This window comes from Bufo gargarizans, chromosome 1 (assembly GCF_014858855.1).
Source record: "Bufo gargarizans isolate SCDJY-AF-19 chromosome 1, ASM1485885v1, whole genome shotgun sequence".
Lineage (NCBI taxonomy): Eukaryota > Metazoa > Chordata > Amphibia > Anura > Bufonidae > Bufo > Bufo gargarizans.
The window spans coordinates 220,406,236-220,430,704 of record NC_058080.1 but is presented as its reverse complement, the minus strand read 5'-3'; the positions used below and the strand labels follow the sequence as shown (position 1 = coordinate 220,430,704).

The 24,469-nt window shown below is 39.0% G+C and overlaps 1 protein-coding gene across 50 annotated transcripts in view; it reads left to right on the top strand.

Annotated features, from left to right (window-relative positions):
• ANK2 (ankyrin 2) overlaps positions 1 to 24,469 on the top strand; it is a 524,175-nt gene that overhangs the window by 454,659 nt on the left and 45,047 nt on the right. For 36 of the 50 annotated variants that reach the window (XM_044301490.1, XM_044301541.1, XM_044301518.1 and 33 more), the window contains 11 exons: positions 2,546 to 2,770; positions 4,714 to 4,868; positions 6,564 to 6,775; positions 8,112 to 8,316; positions 8,764 to 8,860; positions 9,635 to 9,863; positions 10,356 to 10,481; positions 10,776 to 10,898; positions 13,510 to 13,542; positions 14,546 to 14,567; positions 18,257 to 23,506. In XM_044301490.1, the coding sequence (XP_044157425.1) occupies positions 2,546 to 2,770; positions 4,714 to 4,868; positions 6,564 to 6,775; positions 8,112 to 8,316; positions 8,764 to 8,860; positions 9,635 to 9,863; positions 10,356 to 10,481; positions 10,776 to 10,898; positions 13,510 to 13,542; positions 14,546 to 14,567; positions 18,257 to 23,506 (6,677 nt within the window). The remainder of the gene's footprint in view (positions 1 to 2,545; positions 2,771 to 4,713; positions 4,869 to 6,563; positions 6,776 to 8,111; positions 8,317 to 8,763; positions 8,861 to 9,634; positions 9,864 to 10,355; positions 10,482 to 10,775; positions 10,899 to 13,509; positions 13,543 to 14,545; positions 14,568 to 18,256; positions 23,507 to 24,469) is intronic. The other 14 variants (XM_044301676.1, XM_044301667.1, XM_044301660.1 and 11 more) reach the window with 1 other exon arrangement.

The window sequence follows — 24,469 nt, the reverse complement described above, 5'->3', positions numbered from 1 at the left end:
ACCTCTAAAGAACACAGTTTACACATGTGATCAGATGCAGCTTTTTCAGCCCAAACAGTCCAGCAGCCTCCAGGCTGTGACTACAACAACATCAGTACCTTTGGGGGATTGTGGCCCAGAAGTCTGTCTGACTCTGGCCGTGCAATCCTCTCTCCACAGGCGTCGCTAGGTCCCCCCAAACTCAGGCTTCCTCAGCTTTTCTCTCTCCCTCTCAGGCCTCCTCAGCCTTTCCTTCCCCCTGACTAACACACAGAGGGTTGGTTTTATGCCTCCTTGATTAGAGTAGGCCTCACCTGCAATCACCTCAGGTGAAAGTGAATACCTGTGCCGGAAGGGTGTGGACTGGCAGATCCCACTACCAAACCTATATGCCAATCCAAGTAAAATCCAGCCCAGAAGAAAATGTATACAAAACTGTCTCAGCAAACTATACTTTGCTGAGACCACTGCAGCTTTCCGTATTTTAGTTATCTCACCCAGCTAAGGTATCTGGGTGGGATACACACGCCTTCCCGCACTGTCCAAATTACCAAAATATATATATGACTGATGTAACTCACATTATAATGTATCTGGATTATAAATAAACCCTGTTGGGTATAGATTTTTTTCCAGCTTGTGTACTGATACGCAGTGATGGCCAGTTCGCATTGTTCGCCCGCGAACATATGCGGGCTGCCATCTTTTTTCACAAGTCTGGCGAGGCACAGGTAAGCCCCTACCTGTCCCTGTGCCGCAAACCGGTCTAAAAACAAATGCGGTCACTGGGAGCAGGCAGTTCCGAGAACAGCCTGATGAAGGCCCCCGGTGGCTGTTCTCAGAACTGCCTCCTCCCGCTGACCGCACTTGTTTTCAGACCGGCTCGCGCACAGGCACAGGTAAGGGCTTACCTGTGCCTCGCCGGACTTGTGAAAAAAGATGGCAGCCCGCATATGTTCGCATGCGAACTGGCCATCACTGCTGATACGTTGCCTATATCCCCTTAGTTTTTTCAGCTCTACAGCATGTGGGACCTGCACGTCCATCTACATATTTTTCCTATGTTATAATTTTTAAACAGTTTTATAAGTTACTACATTATATTTCTTCACAATTTGGCCTGATTAGTAACGCCAGGATATAAGCTGTAGTAAATGAGAGTAGTAGAAGCATGTCTAGCCTACTATCGGTTAGCAGGGAATACTGGGGCTCATTTACTAAAGACTAGTATTTCACACGCTAGTCTTAATAAATAGCCCGCTTGAGTAATGTGACCAATTTATTAAGAAGCGCAGACCTCTTCATTAATTTGTTGAATCAGTGATGTCTGTGCAACAGATACTGAAACCTACATGAGGTAGGGGCTGGTGTAAATTTCAGTTATAACTCACACTATATTTCTAGCATAAGTTATAGTGTGTCGGGCTAAGGTGGCACTGCCTCCTTCTCCTGTACTCCACACCCTTTAAAAAAAATGACAAGAGTAGCAGAGAAAAGCAAAAAATTGCAAATTTTTGCACAAAATGCTGTTTTTTCAAAAATTTGTGACACCCTTAAAGCTGGTGTATAGCATTAGTAAATTACCAAATGGTTGTAGCAAACATAACAAACTTTGCATAAGTGGCTATGGTATTGCCCTACCTCTTTTATAATTTTATGAAGCAGGGTATATGATATGAAGCAGATATGAAGTTAAAGTTTGCATGTGCATGTTCAGAATGCTTGCACCATTCACATGCATTATGGGAGCGTGCTGTCCCTTCCTCAGCATAGAACTGTATGAAGTCGCATTTTGCGTTTACAGCAGTATGTAGTTACTTGTCTATTCTCATTCTCTGACCTGAAGCATGCGGAATCTATTTTGTCTTGCACATGTGTGTACATGATTGTTTTGTTCTACGTTTGCCTCTTACGTATAATTGTTTGGCACAGTTTTTATTCACACTTTAACACTACAAGAAAGGAAGTGAACAGCATGAATGAATAGCTCCTCATGGCTGATTCATAAAATACAGTGTGCTACAAAGACCACATTCAGTTTAAGTAGGACGCGTGTCATGTAGCCTAACATGTTGGGAAAACAGACATGACCTACTAAAGATACACAGCTTGCACCACAAGATTATAGCAACTGTCGAAAAGATCTACATGTTTTGTATCTACAGCTATATCTAAATTGTACAAGATTGTTAATCTAAACATGAACTTTAAGAGGTTGTCCTGCCATAGGATATGTCTGCAATATCTAATCGGCGGGGTCCGACATCGAGGAGCCCTGCTTCCTCTTCATTACACTGTACGTCTCGGAAGTGCAGTGTAATGACAAGTACTTGCTCAATTCACTTGAATGGCGTGAATTACACCACGCCGGAGGAGACAACGCATAGTATAATAACCAGGAAGCGCCACCTTCTTTTCAAACAGCTGATCGGCAGGGGTTCTGGGTGTTGGACCCCCTCTATAATGAAGATATGTCATCAATATATATGGCAGGACCTTTAATATCCTAAATAATATCCTAAATAATTCCTGAATTTTGCATGTTTATTTGCTTCTTTCCTTTTAGTTTCCTAGTTAGCTTCATGGTGGATGCCCGTGGAGGTGCCATGAGAGGTTGCAGGCATAATGGACTAAGAATCATTATTCCTCCTCGGAAATGCACAGCCCCTACAAGAGTGACATGCCGCTTGGTTAAGCGTCATCGATTGGCTACTATGCCTCCCATGGTGGAAGGAGAAGGCCTTTCCAGTCGACTTATTGAAGTTGGGCCTTCTGGAGCTCAGTTCCTTGGGTAAGTTGTAATACGCCTATATGCGTTAAGGTTATCTCTCTGTATATGGAACTACTGTAAATTAGAAGCAGGGCAGGACCTGCTAATTGTGCCCCTACACATATATAAATTTCATTTCTTTTAAATGGTCACAAATTTTTTCACACGATTGCATAAATCAGTAGTAGATATGAATATATAACTACTAATGTATCTTAGCAAAAAATAATGCCTCTTTCTCCTCTTATTAACTCTTATCCTCATCCCCTTTCCTAAACTAACATTCTTTTTGAATTTGTTGCTGAATCCATCTTGAGAGACTAACAGAAAGCATGCCCATAGTAGCTGCCCATAGAAGTCTATGTAGAGGGGAGGGGGAAGGAGGAGTGAGCTGCAGTGAGAAAGACACAGAAGCTGTAGCAGCTAATAGTAAGTCTTATATCTCACCCCAAGTGCTTTATCCACAGCTACACTGTATACTATACAGTATGCTAGCAGTTTGATTCCACTCGCCAGTTCAGGGAGAACTGAGAATTAGAGAGAGAACCTGTAGAGGGTAATACATGCTGAGCCAGAAATAGTATACACATGGCAGCTTATTCTAAAGTCATCTGAAAGTGTAGGTACAGTTTAAATTTTTTTTTTTATATATATGAGTTTTAAATAACCTGATTTTGCAAACAGAGATGCATTTTATGATTTATACATACCCACGTTTAGACAAGACACAGAAAAATGATAAAATTAGGCACATAAACATTTTAGAACATTTTTTTCTGCTAGCAAAAGAGTCTGATGGTCTTATGCATAAATCTCTATGAAAAATTTTATTGTAAGGGAGCCATACAATGACGGCCAAAGAAATCCATGGGTAACTCCATTTGCATTGGAAAAAAAAATCGCATTACATCAGATGCAGTTTTACTGAGAATTTTTGTTATAGAAGCATTGCCCCTAGTGGACAAGGCACATGATCCCTTATAGGCAGACATTTCCACAGAATACATGCATAAAATTGTAAGGAATTTATATTCAAATCTACATGTTGTATGAAAAAGGCTTTCACTTAAAACCCCTAAACTGTTCAAAACCATAAAATACAGATGTTAACTGATACCTATGCCCAATTGAAAGTTGTTTTTTTAAGTATCTGGCATGTGACACTATTCAGAATACTTTTTCCCAAATTCCCTTTTTTTGCCTCTCAGAAATTCCTCTTACCTATGTTCTTTTTCCCACTGCTGCTTTGGATGTACTCAGTAAACTTCACCTTCCTACTGCTCCTCCCCCTCTTAATGAGGGAGAAAGCTTGGTCAGCCGAATCCTTCAACTGGGACCTCCTGGGACCAAATTCCTTGGGTAGGATAGACTTAAGATCAAGTTGATGGATGCCAGCCTCATCCCCGTTGTTCCTCAGTATTTTTTTTTTTTTTACTTTTTGTTAGTGATTTTGTCAGTGTATTTTAATTTGAAGTTTTCATTAGTGACTGTGGTCTGATGAAGCATTTTAATCTTTGTGTGTTTATGGTTTTAGTGGTATTGGATGTGTCTTTCCTCTGTGTATTATTGTTTAGTGGTGTTTATACTTTTGGTTGAGCATGTGATTTTTTTTCTCCCATAGTGTTTGACTTGGAGCCAAAGGAACTTGGATCATAAATTTAGACAACATGTTCATTGGCGATGATTTGAACAGTAGTGTGCTCCAAAATTTATCAACTCCTAAATTTAATTAAAAACAAAATTCCAAATTCCAAATTTTTAACTGGTTGGCAATCATTATTTAGATGGTACTGTACACTTCAGTCTTAGCTATGACCTTTATATTTCCAGTTCCCAATGCAATGAGTTTGCTGCCTCTGCACTGTGTTATGCGTGTGCTTGCTAACTACAAATCCCAGGTTTCTTTGTCCCAGCAGTAAGTCACTCTTTCCTCTAATCTTTCAATATGATGTATTGCTACACAGGCCAGTGATTGTGGAGATCCCTCATTTTGCGGCACTGCGTGGAAAAGAGCGAGAGCTTGTCATACTGCGTAGTGAGACTGGTGACAACTGGAAAGAACATTTTTGTGAATTCACGGAGGATGAACTTAATGAGATACTTAATGGGATGGATGAAGGTATTGTTCGTATACATTTTAGTCAGATAAGTACATATACTACCCACTTATGTTATTTCTGGAAGGCTCTTCTGATGCTAGTGTCTTTGCTTCTGTTATGCCCGGTCCACAACAGCTGTGACCTATATATTTCTGATAGATTCAAGCAGATCGATGTTCTAGTATATTCAGTGGCAACAATAATGCTACAGACTGTGCTTTATTGCCATAAAAATACTGGAAAGGGCAACCAAAAGCCAGACAGAAACCCCCAACCCAAGTCTGACCAGAATCTAAGACAAATAAATATGAGGTCATTATTTCATTACTAGTTGAAAGGGTTTTCCAAGACTTTACAACTGATGACCTGGATAGGTCATCAATATTTGATCCGCTGATCAGCTGTTTGAGAAGGCTTAGGGCTGTTTCACATGAGCGGATGCCGAGCGTGACATCCGCTGTGTGAAAGACAGCCAAGACCCGATGCGGACAGCAGAAGCACGGAGCATTAACATGACAGATAATGCTCCGTGCCTCTCTGTGACCTCTTTACTATAAAATCACGGTGACAACTTTATCTCACTGTGATTTCGTAGTAAATAGGTCACAGAGAGGCACGGTGCATTATCAGTCATGTTAATGCTCCGTGCTTCTGCTGTCCGCATCGGGTCTTGGCTGTCATTCACGCAGCGGATGTCACGCTCGGCATCCGCTCTTGTGAAACAGCCCTTAGAGCACCGTGGCCTTCTCTCTGCTTAGACAAAAAAATCACAGAAAAAAATAAGATAAAATCATCCTGCACGATATGATACAGATGTGCGGATGTCCCTGGCCATATTATTGAAGAAAACCACAGAAATAAGATAATAATGCACTTAGTAAAGTAGATGCAAGCATTATATATGGACAAAGTCCTCGCTCTGATATGATAATATCTGAGACACTTAGTCAATATATTTTGATCAAAACACATCTAAGCCCACCTACCGAACGCCAAGGTGGTCTCAGGTCAGGCGGGTCCTACGCTAAACCTACCTAAGCCGTTGGGCTTCTATGTTCAGGAGCGCAGACCCGCACATATGGTGTGCTGCTCCTAGTCACCTCCATGTGCATCAAGCAACCAATGGGAGGAGGAGCAAGCACAGCCATATGTACCACCTAATTAGGGCGCTCTATTGGATAGGGGAGGGGTGCAAAAGTGCAGAGGAATGCTACTCCCAAGATAATAGGTGCGCATTCACACTTGAAGGTGCCACTCCCTCAAGCAAATACTACACAGACAAAAAAAATCACAGAAAAAACTAAGATAAAAACTAATCTACTTTACTAAGTGCATTATTATCTTATTTCTTCTCTCTGCTTACCAAGCACAGTGCCGTACATTGTATAGCTGTTGTGCTTGGTATCGTGCTCAGCTCCATTCACTTCTATGGGGCTGAGCTGCTCTTAGGCCATATGACCGATGAACGTGTTATCACTGGCTTAGGAAAAGCTGACAGAAGGCCGCGGTGTTACTGTGCGTGCCGCTGCCTTCTCAAACAGCTGATCGATAGAGGTCCAGGGTGTCAGACCCTCACCGATTAGATACTGATGACCAATCCCCTTTAATACAAAAGAAAACTCAGCAATCACTAGGATTGAACCAACTGATATTTGAATCATGCATTACTGACATTATTTGATCTCACATTTATTTTTTCCTCTTATGTTTTTTAGTTCTTGATCCACCTGAAGAACTGGAAAAAAAACGGATTTGCCGTATTATCACTCGAGACTTTCCGCAGTATTTTGCAGTGGTTTCTCGTGTGAAACAGGACAACAACTTGATTGGACCCGAGGGAGGAATTCTCAGCAGCACTGTGGTCCCTCAAGTACAAGCCGTCTTCCCAGAAGGTGCACTTACTAAGAGAATCCGTGTTGGCCTTCAGGTATGAACTTAAAGGCTGTTCCATGAGATGTTACAGTATATAGAATATTATTAGTGGTTTTATCAACAGGCTAACATGATTAATTATATTATATATTAATATGTGTACAAAAATTTACCATGAGAAATTTATTTAAAAACAATGTATGTACATAAAAATATCATGAATGAATCTACTGTGTTATATATATCTGACATGAAAGGCCTAAGGGCGGCATTGCTGAGACTTTGATGATAGCATGTACCCCTGTAATTTCTATTAGATCTATTGTTGTCATTGAAACGTTATGTGGATTCAAATTGCTCTCATCATGCATTTTCGCACATATACACATGAGCATGTTTGCTACTGTTCCAGCCAGTTAGTAAGTACAAATTGATGTGGATATGATATTAATTCTCACAGATGAGAAAGCAACACTGCAGTTTATTTCTCTGTATAGTGTAGCCTTAGGCTACCTTCACACTTGCGGCAGTGTGATCTGGCGGGCAGTTACGTCGTCGGAACCGCCCGCCGGATCCGCCTATTTGGATGTGACTGAAAGAATTTGTGAGACGGATCCGGATCCGTCTCACAAATGCATTGCAAGAACGGATCCGTCTCTCCGCTTGTCATGCGGACAGACGGATCCGTCTTGTATTTTTTTTCACATTTTTACCGGTCTGCGCATGCGCAGGCCGGAAGGACGGATCTGGCATTCTGGTATTTTGAATGCCGGATCCGGCACTAATACATTCCTGTGGGGAAAAACTCCGGATCCGGCATTCAGTCAAGTCTTCAGTTTTTTTCGCTGGAGATAAAACCGTAGCATGCTACGGTTTTATCTTTTGCCTGATCGGTCAAAATGACTGAACTGAAGACATCCTGATGCATCCTGAATGGATTGCTCTCCATTCAGAATGCATAGGGATATACCTGATCAGTTCTTTTCCGGTATAGAGCCCCTGTGACGGAACTTTATGCCGGAAAAGAAAAAAGCTAGTGTGAAAGATTTTCCATTTTTCAGTATGGAAATAATACATTAAAACAATTTTACACTTTAATGTACTCTAAAGTGCACTCTATAATTTTCTTTTTGGAAGGAATCTTTAAAAGACATTATTGAAGTTTGGGCCATACAAGTTGATGATTCAGTTGTGTTAAGTTAGGAGTATTGACCATAATGTAGTATATTTCCAGGTTGCATCTTTGTTGCACCAGTAAATAGTAACAATCAGCCCGATAAGAGCTGTTGGCCATCTTTCAGAAGCAGACTATGTTCATGTAGAATCATTTACAATTGTGTAAATATACTATGATCTGTGAAATAGTGTGCGACAAGTGTCTTTTCTTGTAGGCCCAGCCAATGCATGTAGAACTAGTGAAGAAGATACTAGGCAACAAAGCAACATTCAGTCCTATTGTAACACTGGAACCAAGAAGAAGGAAATTCCACAAGCCTATAACAATGACTATTCCGGTTCCAAAGGCCTCTAGTGAAGCGATGCTGAATGGATATGGTGTTGATACACCTACACTACGGTTACTATGCAGTATAACTGGTAGGTATTTTAGATATACTTTAGATATACTATGGTACACTGTTTAGGTATACACTTGATAGCTCATGAACTCAACTGTCTTTATTGCATTTATAAGTTGACATTTTTTGTGGTCGCCAGCTATAAACACTTTTGCACAATAGTAAATTCATATCCTTCATTGGTGACTTGTAAAATGTTTTATCAAGGTATAGGTATTATCTCAGTGTACTACAGGGGATTTCATGATGTACTGGTGGGATTGTGGTAGCTTCCCTGAGAACAGCTTTGTTAGAACAGAGACTGCCTTAAACTGTGCTTGACGGTTACAGACTTTCTAATACCAATGGCAAAAACACTTATAATAGTTACAACATTTAAGACATGAAATGGACTTTCAGTTTCATAATTAATACTTGGTAATATTCAATTAATAGTCAAAATCTATGCATTTTTTTTTGTCCTTAGGTGGTACTACCCCTGCACAATGGGAAGACATCACCGGGACAACACCACTTACGTTTGTTAATGAATGTGTCTCTTTTACTACTAATGTATCTGCAAGGTAAACAACCATGCAAGCAAAGATATCCATAATGTGGTAAAGATTCAGAGACATGTCTGCTTTTCCCCAGAAGCACAAAAAGATATCTGTTAAAGAGTTGATTGTAGCATTCACTAGTCTTCCTTTACCACTCTCCCAAAATATTTGTTTTTGATCAACCAGTTAAAGGGAATACATTTTTAATTGCCCATCTCCAAAAAGTTAAACTTCTACATGCTCTTTAATTGCTTACTGTAATACTGTGAAAGGACCAATCACATTTTAATTAGATTTTGGGAACCATTCCTTTAATCTACATTAACCCCACAACTCTTTGCAACAACACTCTTTCTTTTAACATTCCCACATCTATATATGTAAACTAGCTACTACGGTACTTATCTTCCGTTTTTTCATTTCTTTATTACTACAATAGAGCTTTACAGGGTCGGATTGGGCCACCAGACTACCAGAGACTCCTCTGGCGAGCCCAGACTCTGATACAATAGTGGGCCCCAATGAGCCAGGAGAGAAAAGCCAATCCCTTATCACTAGCGTCTATTTCTTTGTTTCAAAACCTGTTAAGCTTTATTGATGATGATATAGGGATTGGGCCTCAAGAATTTTTTATTTTTTTTCTGGTGGGCCCCAGGAACTCCAGTTAGACACTGGAACTCGACTGTTAGGTATCCCACTCAGTGGCTGATAAACCAAATGTACTTCATTTTATATTGAGTGATGATTAATGACATTTTCCATCCATGATCCAGATCAATAAGGATTTTTATTTTGCAGGTTCTGGTTAATAGACTGCCGACAAATTCAAGAGTCTGTTACTTTTGCCAGCCAAGTGTACAGAGAAATTATATGTGTACCTTATATGGCCAAATTTGTTGTGTTTGCCAAATCCCATGACCCTATTGAAGCTCGTCTGAGATGTTTCTGTATGACTGATGACAAAGTAGACAAGACACTGGAACAACAAGAAAACTTTGCAGAAGTTGCTAGGAGCAGAGATGTAGAGGTGAGTAATTCTCTTATACAGCAAGTCATTAGTAATTTACAGTGTCCCCGTTCTTTCAATAAACTTTTGATATGTCATCATAATGACATTTAAAAGGTTTTGAAGGTGGGGGGTCTAAGTGCTGAGACCTCCACTTATCACTAGAATGAGAAGAAATAAGTGCTCATACAGTGCTCTTTCCTTACTGCTAAAGATAAACTCAGTAGAAAGTCCATGGGCCAATCTCCAGTCTATCTTCTACAGCAAGGAGAGTACTCTTTGTCAATGCTTCTGTCTCCTCATTCTAGTGATCGGTCGGGGACTCAGCACTTAGACCCCCATTTATCAAATCCTTTCATATGTCGCTATGACACAATATATTTTTAAATGCAGGTATCACTAAGAAGACTGGGGTAAAAATAAGATATTTCAGTTGGTAAAAAGAACTGCCTTCATGGGACAATGTTATATATTTTTTTGTATTATGTCACAGGTTTATTAATTATTTTGCAGGTGCTGGAAGGAAAACCAATCTACGTGGACTGCTTTGGCAACTTAGTACCCTTAATAAAGAGTGGTCAACACCACATATTTAGTTTCTACGCCTTTAAAGAAAATAGACTTCCATTTTTTGTCAAGGTAACATCATAATAATAAATGCGAGTGATACTATTGTAATTATTTGAGTTCTTTCTAATCTCTCGGTGCATCTTTTCAGAATTAGTTAAATGTTATAGGGTCATGGTTTTTCTAAGGCACCTTATCACATTATATCAAATCTCTTAATTTTACTTAATTGATTAGTCAGTGGTTTATGATCGAAGACCACACTGCATGTATGATATTTTGCCATCTGAACAAGCAGGACAAAAAATGAAGGATAAATATCATGAGCCCATTAAAGAAATATGACATATGGTCCATTAATAACAGGTACGAGATACAACCCAGGAACCATGTGGACGCCTTTCTTTCATGAAGGAGCCAAAATCTTCTAGAAGCCTTGTGCAACAAGCCATTTGCAATCTAAATATCACTTTACCACTTTATAATAAGGTAAGATCAAATATATACTACAATGCTTTATTAAGCGTTTACGTAATAGCATATTCTGCGTCACATGTTTAATTGTTTATGCGCAACAAGGCCATTGATTTGCAGAGAGGAAGATTATGGAGCAGGTCCACCTGTAGAAGTTTAATTGAAGCTCTTGTCATATTCCCTAGGAAGGTACACCATTGTAGGGGAATATGAAGCAGATGACTGCAATAGAGGGACTTCTCACCTAGTACAGATGGGCAAAACTTTAAAAATAAATATTACATGACAACGGAGTCTGAAATACGGATCTATGTTTAAGAGTCTTGGACTTCATATTGTTATTGTGGCAAATGCTACTCAGTAATACAGCAATCATCTATGTGAACTGCTGGAAAGACGCATCCTCTATTACCAACACAAAGGGCAAATACATAAAAGTGGCAATCAGATCAAAATAACCATTTTCATATGAGACTTTGCCCTAAATCTGTCCAAATAGCATTTTTATCTTGCTCCTTGGGGTAATTTATCAAACCCTGCACTTTAAAAAGTTGCAGAATAAGGCTTTTATGGCTTTTTGGGCTTATTTGCACAAAAATTTGTGTGGGAAGTGGTGGGAATGTTAATTAGTTTTATTGCAGATTTATCAACTCACTCTAGTAGGTGAGAAAAGTGGAGCAGCATTTCTAGATGACAGTTTAAAGATGCGCCAAATTTAACAAACAATGTGCTATGGTTGATAAACTTGGTGCCAAGTACTTTAGTATCGACTCAATCAAAACCCCTCTAAAATTCCTCCTTATGTGTTTAATAGTGAGTATATGCAGCTTTCTGGTGAAATCTAAATTGAGCCTACAGAATCTTATTTTACCTTATTCTGTATTCAGATATAAATTATGTCATAACAATCAAATATTTTTCTCCTAGACATATGAAAAAATACATATTAAAAATACTTTATAATTTGGTAGTGTAAAGCTCTGTTTTTGCTGAATGCAACAAAAGTGATATTTTCTGTTTCAGTATTGTGTGTTTTTTTTTATTGATGTACATGAACAAAGGAAAAGGCTAATAACATTCTATACAACATGCATTTATGACAATGGGCGCTGACACATGCTACAGCCTGTAAAAATATTTTCCTACTTTGGTGAACTTTTCAATAGTTAGGTCAATATGTGCACTTTTTGATAAGCTAACTATAACTAGCAATAATTTAACATGCATGCATTATTGGAATTTTTAATTTTTTTTTGCATGCAAATGAATTTTTCCTTTGGCGTACCAGGCATAGATTTATCAGGAGAATGATTCAGGCTATGAATACCTTCACAGTCATTTTCTATTATTGATTATAGATTTGGAGGTATTTTGAGCAAAAACATTTTTAGAATAAAGTTTATTTAAAGATTTTGCATAGTCTATCTTCTGCAGCTTCAGTGTTTTACACTATACTGTATTCATGTTTCTGGGATAAATCAAAGAGTTTGCCTAAAAGCTTTTTCTGTAGACCATCTCTGACCTCTCCTAAGCCTCCTTCTAAGTTGATACAGTATATGTTCAAATCACATTTGGGCTTATTTAGAACCAAATCAAAGTTTACTTGTACTTTGGGCTAATTAAAATTAATTGAACATAAAAAGCATAGAGGATAGGGAGGTACAGAAGAGTGGGTCCTCGGATGAGCTCTCTCATGGATTTGTCACAGAACAGCTGCTATGTCCTGTGAAACTTAGAAGGTACAGAAACCAAACAGTGCAAATTTTTTAATAAAACCCTATTACAAAAATTCGTTTATCCCAAAATACATGGAAATCAATAATTAAAAACAATGCAATGAAGATAGCTGTAGCCTATATCTGTGCTGTTGCGCCACTACTCAGGACAATAGCGAAGTGCAATATCGTCGACAGAGCCAGGCGAGATGTGTGGTCCTGTCAATCAAGGGGGAAGTCTCTTGCACAGTGGGACTAGCCCCTCGATGCTCAAGAAGGCTGTTTTTTGAATGAATTCAATTTGTAAGAATTGATTCACTCATCACTACTGCCTAGTGCATGGTTCTCACTTGGCAACCATGATGTTCCTTGCAAGGATCATCCTGATGAAAATATATCCTCAGGAAAGTCTCTTGTTCACGGTTTAAAGAGGTATTCCTTGTAAAGTGACTTTAGAGGGGTTGTCTGACAGATAAAACATTCTTAGAAGAGGGGAAAAATGCTTAAAAAATAAACTTCACCAATCCTCTGCCGCTGCCATTTCAATGTTTACTGGTCTCTCACTGGTCTATACTGCCTGATGCATCAGGAAATAGACGAAACAACTAGTCATCCAATCACTGGCTTCAGTGATGGCCGAGAGGGTAGCAGAGATCAGCATGGCCCTGGTAAATATCGGAATAGTAGAAGGAGGCATTGCTTATGGTTTTAACCCAATCTTCCACTTTTCAAAGAATTTGTTATTCGCCGGACAGCCCCTTTACAGTGTATTCTGACATGCTGATTGCCCATATTGGGGGTAGAAATTGCACCTCCACTTATATTACTGTTCATGTGGTATAAAAAGCATATAATCATTTTTTATTTTTTACATTTTTATTTTATTTTGTCTGGCACCCTGAATTTCAAAGGAATCTGAATCAGATCAAGAACTTGAAGATGAGGTAATTTTAAGAATACAGATACACTATAATGATGTCATACTGTGGTTATTAACACTGCTTATGTAACGCATGCACCAGGACACTCTCCCATTGTACACTGCGAACATATGGCCCCAATATACTGTATTCCTTTTTATACTATTGTACAGTATATATTGCCTGTTTGCTCCCGTTATAGAAAATAACTGCATATTGCATGTTTTTTTAGGAATGCCTCTGTATTGAAAGTGTAGTCATTTCCCGTGGTGTAAAATGTCCCATCAATGTCCCGTGGTGTAAAAAAGGGGCAAATTTTGGTGCATGACATATTTGAACCTTAAAGGGGTATTCCCATCACAGACAATGGGGCATATCGCTTGGATATGCCTCCATTGTCTGATAGGTGCACCTAGAATGAGAACGGAGCAGGGAGAGTTGTGGCTGCCACCAAGCGCTGCTGCCATACAAGAGAATAGGAGCGGACTCGGCTATTTTCGGCGCCCCATAGAAATGAATGGAGGGCGGCTGCGCATGCGCAGTGTGCCCTCCACTAATTTCCCCGCCCTGTTCTCCGTGTAGGTACGGGTCCCAGAGGTGGGACCCGCATCTATCAGACAATGCGGGCATATCCTAGCGATATGCCCCCATTGTCTGTGATGGCAAAACCCCTTTAATTTGAGATCTTTAGAGGTTCTGGCCACTTTTGAAAAGGGAGGGGAGAGGCTTAGCATGGCCGATTGGATTTACTATAACATGTCAGAAACTGGCGTAAATTATAGCTCAATTCTGCCAGTTCCTATCTGGTGTAGACTTGAGTTTCTGGTGCATGGAGGGCCAGAGATGAACCTAATTTATGAAATGTCATTTGTCTCTTAATAAATTAGGCTCATCTTACTCCAGCGCAGGGAGAAGAAGACTGGTGTATGGGAACGCCATTCCTGATAAATCTCCCTCATTGTGTTTTTCAAAAAATCTTACTCTGTATATGTGTTTATTCATTCTATAAATTTGTTCTTTTTTCCAGGGAAATGTAACATCTGAGAAAAGTAAGTGGTTTAATACCATGTATCAATTCAGCTTTGAATGATTAAAAGCAGCTAAGCATAAAAGTCTTGCAGACAATGTCCACTTAATTGATACTAACACTGCTTTGGTAAAGCTATTACATGTAATATACTAGCATTGTTCATATAACATTTTGAAGGGATCTAAGCTACAACCTAATGATTAAAACACTAAAGTAACCCTTCCCTGCTACTGACTTTTCCTGTGACCTTCCCCTTTACTCTCGCTGCAAAGCCCATTCCATTTTCTGTTTTTCACCGTGCATTTGTTGACATGACATTGTCATCTCATTAACTGGCTATTGACTGTATCAGTTTTTTGGGCACCAAGTAATATCCACATTAGGTTTTCTGCAAACTATATGCCAGTTAATTGCTTGCAGTGCAAATAATGTGATACTTGGTCCAAACAGATACTGTCCGAATGCATTAGATGACCGTCAACATTACTGTGGTGAAGTGTCTCTTATTTCATCTTCACTTTAAGAGGGTCAAACCAAAAAGTATCCTATTAGCGGTAATGAATCTTCTTAGGTAACTGTTATTAAAGTGGTTGTCTCATGAAGATAACCCCTGCTCATCTGCCTTATAGATATATGAACATCACAGAGCGGGGTCTCCAAGTCTTGACCCTACCCCTGTGAACCAGAACAGAAAAAGCTGCTGTGGAAGAGCAGCACCTGCTTTGCCAAACCCAGCCATGAATTACATAGACAGCAGTTCATTCAAGTGGCTACTGCAGGGGTCATTTATTTGTCCAGAAGTAGCTTTCTATTGCTGCACCCAATTCCATTAAAAAAGTTATCATGAGATAACATTTTTAGGTGACCACATGAAGTATTGAAGTGAAGAGCTAGTACAACCAGTGCCTTCACAAACAGAAATGTAACCTTAAAGGGTAACTGATGAAAAACCAAAGGGGCAGTGGTTCTGCTCAGAGAGCTCTGCCCTATTTGGCTTTCCCAGGGCTCTACTGGGTCCGTACTCTGCATGCTACAAAAGCCGGGCAGAGCCGAAGGAGCAGAGCACTTGAACCTACACTGCTCCTGCATTTATTTCCTTTATTTATTTTTAAATATTCGGAAAAGTCTAGGATGCTACCTACTTATGCATAGTAAGATGCGGTATCAAGTAAAGTAGATTTTTTGAAAGGGATATTTCAGTTTGGAGTTTTAACGGTTAACCGTGCGGGTATAAGCAAAAAATGTATCATTAGACCAATAGTTTCCAAACTGGTTTACACGTCTGAATGCATATATTTCGAGTCCTCCCACTGTTCTCTACTAGGCCGCGGCTGTAACATGTGCTGAGCATGACAACTATGCAGCTCTGTCATGAGTCAACCAGTCAAGTAACATAGGAAATACCTATAATTCCAAACCATGCCAGTTTAAGGATCACCAAAAGTAGAAGAAACCAAATCTGACCTTTTAAAGGCATGTAGTAACGGTGGAGTTATTGGCCTTGGTGAGCTAAGTTTGGTAAAATTTAATTTGGCTTATTTGCTGAATTTTACCAAAAAATCGTCTTTGTTTCAAATTACTTAGTCTTGGAGCGCATTTCTTTGTAAGTACTAGGTGCAATGACAGGGAGCGGCGATTGTGCTGCTCCCCATCATTGTACCCCTCAGATGCTGAGTTCATACATTATTGCAGCATCTGATATACATAAAAGAGTGTAAAGTTTAAAATAATAATAATAATAATAATAAAAAATACCTGATCCATTTGTTCGCTATGGGCCAGCCGCCACCATCTTGCTTGAAGGTCTGGCATGAAATCTTGGGCGGCCTGAGACGACGTCATCAGGCTGGCACAGCGGGGTGACATCATACATCACCACGCATGGGATTTTGGCTGAGATCTTCAAGCAAGTTGGCGGTGAGCGGCCTGTTGCGAGAAATTGAAGCAGGTAAGTATTATTTTTTGGGGTGTTTTTTCACACTATTTCAGGTTAAATCAATTCGCTACTGAGAAGCACGAGGAAATTCAGCTTCACAGCGAATCTAATTTATCCTAAAATTCGGATCCCTACTCATGACTCTAGAGTAGAACATTTTTTTTATCAATGCTGTACTTCACCACAGTATGTTACGGATTCTTCATGTTAATTTTAGGCTGCTGCCAACATAACCTGATCCCATAGCACCTTTGCTTTGCATGGAAATAACTTGACTTACATATACAGTGTGTGTGTGTGTGTGTGTGTGTGTGTCATGTGTGGATGTGTTAACCTTTTGTTTGCTGTGCATAACATCTTGTATTTCAAATCATTTTATGTTGATCCATGAAAACTCCTTTTATTCCTTTGATTTTGTTGTTCAGACCTCACCTTATGTGTCTTAAAGTTTGAGGATACTCCAATGATAGGATCATACCTCCATTTGATTTAATGCATAACACTCAATTAAGCAATCAATTTTTACAAGATTTCTTCCTAGATGAAATGCCGGTTGTAGCTGGTTCAGATAATTTTTTTACAAGCTCTTCTGCTGCAAGAGAGTGGTTCAAAAATTCTGTAAATGTAAAGGGACAATTTCCTACAACTTCTGACAGTGTCTAACATAGACATCTGGGGACACAACAATGACTGTATTGTACTTGTTTTGCTTTTTACTTAACTAGAAAGGTTGCATTTACGAGCTACGAGGAAAATAAGATCAGTTTAAAATCCATCAAACTCCTTCCACCTGCACATTCTTCTTCTATCTGCATCTTTGATACATGTAAAGAGTCCCATAGTGATCCTTACCACTCTGTACTTTGATTATCTGCCCCAGCCCTTAGACTTCTGGGGCAGCCAGTCAAAGATTATTGAGGAAGTAATCAAGCCTCTGAGATCCTTCATTAAGAAGGTTGTCAAGGACTTATTTTACTTGTTTCATGTTTATGGATATAACAAAACTGAATATGGTGCTGTTTAAAGACTTCTGGCATTATGGGATTTGGGAAGCATGTTAATCTGGCATTTAAACAGTTAATAGGCCAATATAGATTACAGACTTTCACATTTCAACACCTAGATTTTAGGTACATGAAAAAATTCTAATTGTGAATTCAACTCTTCAATATATATATATATGTTACTGCATATCTCTCTGGCAGCAAGAGTAATACAACAGTAGATTGGCCGAGACTGGCACACTAATTTATTAATCTTTTTATATGTGATGATATCATATTAAATATGACAATTCTGTACTAGTTCCTTTAACCTGTTTTTCTGGCAGCTCAGTACCACTGGCTTTCTCTTTGAGGCAATCGACAATCAACAATTTTAGCTCTTCTATCCATTTTTATTTTCTATTGGTTGTATAGCATCAAAACAATCTTGAGATGCCTTCATTCAAATTTACTGTGATTTTGTTTTCCACTGGATATTTATTTATTCATTTGCTGTTTTGTCTCAAAATTTGTGTTGTCGTTGTGTTGGATGTGTGAATGTGGCATAGAATGCATTCTAAGCAAGTTATTTCCTGCCCATTTTCCTTCCCAGTTACCTTTTTCCTTTAGCATGATGTTCAAGACAGTTTGGATCCACCAACCGCATCCGTTCATTGCATTCACACCCCACATCAGCCAGAGCTGTGATTTATTCCCTTCATGATTACATTATTTAGTCACTATTTATTTATTGCCATTTTATGTTACTATTTCTCATTCACCTCAAAGATGATGAAGAAACAGAATCCACAGAAACTTCCATCCTGAAAAGCCATCTGGTCAATGATGAGCCAGTATTAGCGAGTCCAGATTTGCTGTCTGAAGTGTGTGAAATGAAGCAAGATTTGATAAAAATGAGTGCGATTCTAACTGTTGATGCTGCCCAAAAGCCATGTTCTGTTAAAAATAAAGACTTTGAAAGAACGGAAGAGGATCCAGGAGAACCGTTTGAAATTGTTGAAAAGGTCAAAGAAGATCTGGAAAAAGTGAATAAAATTCTCAGAACTGGAACTTATACTAGAGAAGAATTGTTACACGAAAAAGCTCACTCTTCAAGATCATATAAAACAGATGAGGAATGGGTTGTTGTAGGAGATGATGAAATTGAAGAAGCCAAACAAAATGCCATTGAGGATACTGCAGAAACACCATGCATAGAAATAAGACTAGACCGAGGGGAGATACCTAAAATAAAAACAGGCATACATGACATGGTGAATTATCTTACAAAAGACCTGAACTCTTACTCAGCTGATTCTGCCACGCCTAGTGGAATTGAAACACAGAAAACAGAGCAACGTAAACTTCCACTGGAAATCAAGAAGCCTGTCCGCAGGAAACTTAGGGAAAGAAAACAAGTAGAAGAACTCAATGGTAAAGGGGAACCATTGGGACTAACAACATTTAGTTCAGAAGAGTCACTAGATGATGACATTGGCCTTACAGCAGCTCCTGCTCCAAGTGTAAAAGAAGTTTCACCAGTGATTGAAGAAACACCAATCGGATCAATAAAAGACAAAGTCAAAGCTCTTCAGAAACGAGTTGAAGAAGAGCAAAAGGGCCTTTCAGGCATATCAAGCAAAACACAGTTCAAGGAGATTGTTTGTGAGCCTACCAAGCAACAAGCTGTAGTCACTGTAGTGCAGCCACCCGTTTCACCATCTTCTAAAACTGAAAAGTTGGAAGAAACTATGTCTGTTCGTGAATTAATGAAAGCGTTTCAGTCAGGACATGATCCATCTAAGGAGAGATCAGGACTTTTTGAGTACAAAACAGTAAAAACAGTGCAAAGGGAAGTATCAGTAGAAAGTAAATCAATAGACAGTACAATCCTAACATCAGATATTAAACTGATAGATAATTATGTAAAAGAAAGTTTAACTTCTAGTGAAGGAGAGCAAAAATCCCCCAAAAGACATGTTAAATTAATGTCAATCTCTGATGATCAAAACGAATTCAATAAAAGTCCCATTTTGCCCCCTATTGATATTAAAGAGGTAGTGACTCAGGTCCATATAACAGATGAACCTGTCTGTACAGTCATAGATGATGAAATCTCTAGTGAACAGTCAAATATAAGGTTAAGAGTTAGCATTAGTGACCAAGATGCCGATCCACAAATTAGCCCTGACAGAAAAACATCCACAGACTTTTCAGATGTTATTAAAGAAGAGCTGGAGGATAATGACAGTTATTTACAATTTAAGCATCTTCCAGAAACTGAAGGTGTTCAGTTAAATTTAGATCAAGTACTTATTAGTCCATTTAATGTATCATTTCCTTCTGAATATGGAACAGATGGCTTTCTACCAGCTGTACATTTACAAGGTAGTACATATGATGATAGCTCAGATAGTCTTAAGCATGAAGGGATGGCAGATTCTCCAAGTGGAAGCTTATTGGATGGAACACCGCACATGAGCTCAGAAGACAGCTACAAGCATGAATGTCTAGCAGAGACACCAGGAACAAGCCCCGAAAGCCTTTCATTTTCACCAAAGAAACCTGAAGATCAGATTGGTAATGAATGTAAAGCAGAAAAAGCAGATGTACATGACACTAAATCTGTTAGTGAAACTACAAATAAAGATAAGAAATTGGCTGTTGAAGACAACAACATCAAAACACACATATCTGAAGTTCACAGTGATGAAAAATCTATAGACACTGAAAAATCTCCTCTGGAATGTAAAGATTCTCCAATGAAAGGTGAACATCATGTAACTTTGAAAAGCCCTCAAGGACTAGAATTAATCCTGTCCACCAAATATATTCAAGATGATGAGGTCAGTAGTCCAGCAGCAGATGAATCAGTAGCAATTAGTCATAAGGATTCATTGGAAGCAAGCCCAGTGTTAGAAGATAACTCTTCACATAAAACTCCTGATTCATTAGAACCGAGTCCAACAAAAGAATCGCCATGCCGTGACTCGCTTGAGAGTAGTCCAGTGGAGCAAAAAATTAGGTCTAGTATCTTCATAGGGTCAGCATTTCATGCTAATCTGAAATCAGACCTGGCATCAGAGTTGGCTCTTCGTTCTAGAATTCTCAGAGATCCAGATGGAAGTGCTGAGGATGATAGCATAGAACAGACATCCCTCATGGAAAGCTCTGGCAAAAGTCCACTTTCTCCAGATACCCCCAGTTCTGAGGAGATAAGTTACGAAGTTACACCAAAACTACAAGACTTGCAGGCTTTCTCTACCCTTCCAAAGGCATGTATAATTCCAGAAGTTTCTGAAGAAGCAGAAGATGATTCTGAAAATGAGCCAAAGAAAAGATTCACACCTGAAGAAGAAATGTTTAAAATGGTAACAAAGATAAAAATGTTTGATGAGCTTGAGCAAGAAGCAAAGCAGAAAAGAGACCATAGAAAAGAACTCAAGCAAGAAGAATGTATGTCAGTAAGCGACACAAAAAAATCAGTTGATGACATTGAAGAGAATGGTATTAAAATAGTGCACGGTGAAGATGTTCAAATTGTAGTCAAGTCTGTAGAAAGTAGAAAAAGTAGTTCTTCTTCAGAAAGTGAACCAGAATTAACCCAGTTGAAAAAAGGAGCAGACTCTGGTCTATTGCTGGACCCTGTGATAAGAGTTCAGCCTCCATCTCCACTACCGCCAAGCTTAGATTCTAATTCAAGCCCAGAGGACACAGCTTTTCAGCCAATTAAACTTGCTCAGGACTTATTCAAGACAGAGGAGCTCCAGTCCGATGATAGTCATAGCCAAAATATAGAACAAGGGGAAAAGTGTAGGTTTGAAAGCTCCAGTTCCGAAGAGATAGTTCTGACTACCGAGTCTGAACCTAAAGAGATTGGCATTCTGCCATCTATGACAAGAGCAGATGTAAATGAAAAAATAAGTACAAGTAGGCCAACAGCACACAATATTACAGATAGTAGCACCCTAGTTCATAATGTGGAAGACACAAATGAAAGTGCATCTGATTTTACACAACAAAACAAAATAGAAAAAGATCCTATAGCTTCTTATGATGCATCTGTCAGTGAACAAATTTACCAGAAACATGCTTCAACATATCCAGTACAAAATGATGCATCTACAGTTGATGAAAAGGATACAACTATATCATTTGTTTCATCATCATCAGTGGTTCAGACCGATTTCTATCAAACATCTATATCATCAAGATCACAAAATGACTTTGAGCATGAAACTAATGAAATCACGAGTCCATATGAAAATGTCCCAATAGAACATTTTTTTACCAGTAATGATTTTACTGAAGAACCTGTACATGACATAAGCAAGGCCCAAAGTCTATCAAGTGTTAAAGATGAGGATAACTTCCAACAGGAGAAAGATGCACCAAGATGTTCCTTAACAGATGATGCATGTTTTAAAACGGATGCCTTACTAAGCAAAACCACTGAACATCAAAGTGAGCACATTATTATAACTAAATCTGAAGCTGAACCAGACTCGTGGAGTTCCATCAGAGAAGACGATGCAGCTTTTGAAGCACGTGTTAAAGAAGAAGAGCAAAAAATTTTTGGATTAATGGTAGATAAACAATCACAGGGAACTACACCTGATACCACTCCAGCACGCACACCCACGGAAGAGGGCACCCCAACTAGTGAACAAAATCCCTTTATGTTTCAGGAAGGGAAACTCTTTGAGATGACCCGAAGTGGAGCTATAGATATGACTAAAAGAAACTATGCAGATGAAAGTTTTCACTTCTTCCAAATAGGACAGCAGTGTGCAGAAAGTGTGCCAGAGGACATCAAAGAGGAAAGTGGAGAAGAAGAGTCACCAAATCCTGAGAGTTTATCAGATCCCTTTTCTGTTGTAGAAACAGATGTAACAGAAAGTGAATTACAAGATTCAACAGAATCCATGTTTGATAACCAGTCAGTTGTTGAATTTGAAGTGGATGCTGATGATATAGGGACAGAAACTAGTAAAACAGACCAAAAGTCAAGAATCCCAATTAAAATGGGCATTTCTGCTTCCTCAAAAACATCTAAAAAGGATACTGAAGAGGAACAGTCCCCAAAGGTATTAAAAACTCAGGAAGGTTCATTAGATGGGTCACTAGATTCTTGGTCACCATCATCTGACCATTCTATGGTAGATATGCAAATAGATTTTACCACCCTTCCAAAGTTAGATGCTTCTGATCGAGATGGATCCCCAGATTCTTCACCAGAAGAACAGAAGTCTGTAATTGAAATTCCAACAGCAGACTTAGAAAATGGTTCCACTTTTGTATCAAAGTCCAAAATTCCTATAAGGTCTGTTTCTTCAGTATCTGAAGAAAGTGTACAAAGTTCTATATCCACTAATACTGAAACCAGGTTCGCAAAAGATAGCATTACACTTGTGGAAGATCAAAAGCCAAAGTCCAAGATACCTGTTAAAACAACATTATCTAAAATAGAACAGACAATTAATTTTACAGATGTGAAAACATCTGAATCTAGTAGTAAAATACCTGTGAAACAAGATAATAGAAGTAAATCTGAGTCTGATGCTTGTAAATCAGATTCCAAAATAAAAACCACAAAAACAAGAAGCTGTACAGAATCTCATTGTGAAATTTCTGAAAGATCTAGTCAGGGAGTTGAGGGAGAAAGTTTTGAGATAACTAAACAAAAGTCATCAAAACTACCAGTGAAAGCAAAGTGCTTTTCATCTGCCCAAACATCATCAACCACTGAGCAGGAACGTTTCTTTGAAATGTACAAAAATTCTATTGATTTCTTTGAAGAAATTAGTGATGAGGCTTCAAAATTAGTGGACAGACTTATCCAGGCTGAAAAGGAACAAGAAACACTATCTGATGATGAGAGCAGTGCATTTGATATTTCAGTCATTGAAAATGTTCCAATGCCTGAAACCCAGCAGCCTGTTCCAGAAGACATCTTTGATACCAGACCTATATGGGATGAGTCAGTTGAAACTCAAATTGAACGTATTCCAGATGACCATAGCCATGACAGTGCACAAGGTATTTGCCAAAGAAAGTGAGATTTCCCTCTGTTATGCATGTCATAAGTAGATTTTCTAATTCACTTCTGTGATTTGTGAACATTTTTTTTAGTGGCGATTGTTTTTGTTTGTGCATGTCGTGTCGTGTCCATTTTTATGTTGTAAAAAGTCTTTACTGCTTGTGAAAAAAATCTCAAGATTGGCATTGTGAAAGCCTAATAAGGCAGTAATAACAGCACATACGAAGAGCCATCTAGTTCAGTGTGAAGGTTTGCAAAGATTGACATTTTTCGAGTCCAATTTAACTTCTTGTTTATTTGACAGAAAAAATAAGTAGAGATAAGAATTGCTGTTAGCATGTCCTTAACATAGGCAGACTTGCTTTGCAGTGTACATCAAAGGTATAGGTTGAGATGCCTCTGACGTAGGCCACTGTATACCCAAAGGTTACCATAATTTGTTACTGGCTACCTCTGTATAGAATAGTACACTCAACTGCTATATGCTTTTTTATATAACGTACATTACTGGAAAATGAAAAAGAACACATAGAAAGAGTTAAGATAATATGCCTACTTTACAATATGGCAATGGCGGGGGCTGTTGAGGTACCGATCAAAGTACCAAGAGCCTTACTTTACATACAGAACTTTCACAGACATTTTTGTCTGGCATCACTGTCTTTGTTTTTCTGGCTAACAGCACTGTTTTTCATCTCCTCTCTTACAGGACTGTTGATTAGGTTTTGCTGAAATGTTCATGCAGCCAGCCAGTCGCAGGGGGAACACGTGAGGTTCACGGTGGACCGATGAGGGGTCAAATGATATAACACACAGTTCATCAGTTTACTCACGGTTAGCAGAAAGCCTCCCTGGGCTGGCAGCACAGTGTTGAGGTGGACAGCATGAAATCCTCCAGGGCACGCTCTGTGTAGGAAAGCATCAGCCAAGATGGTGGTTGAGGTGCCCTTGATGTTAGGGGT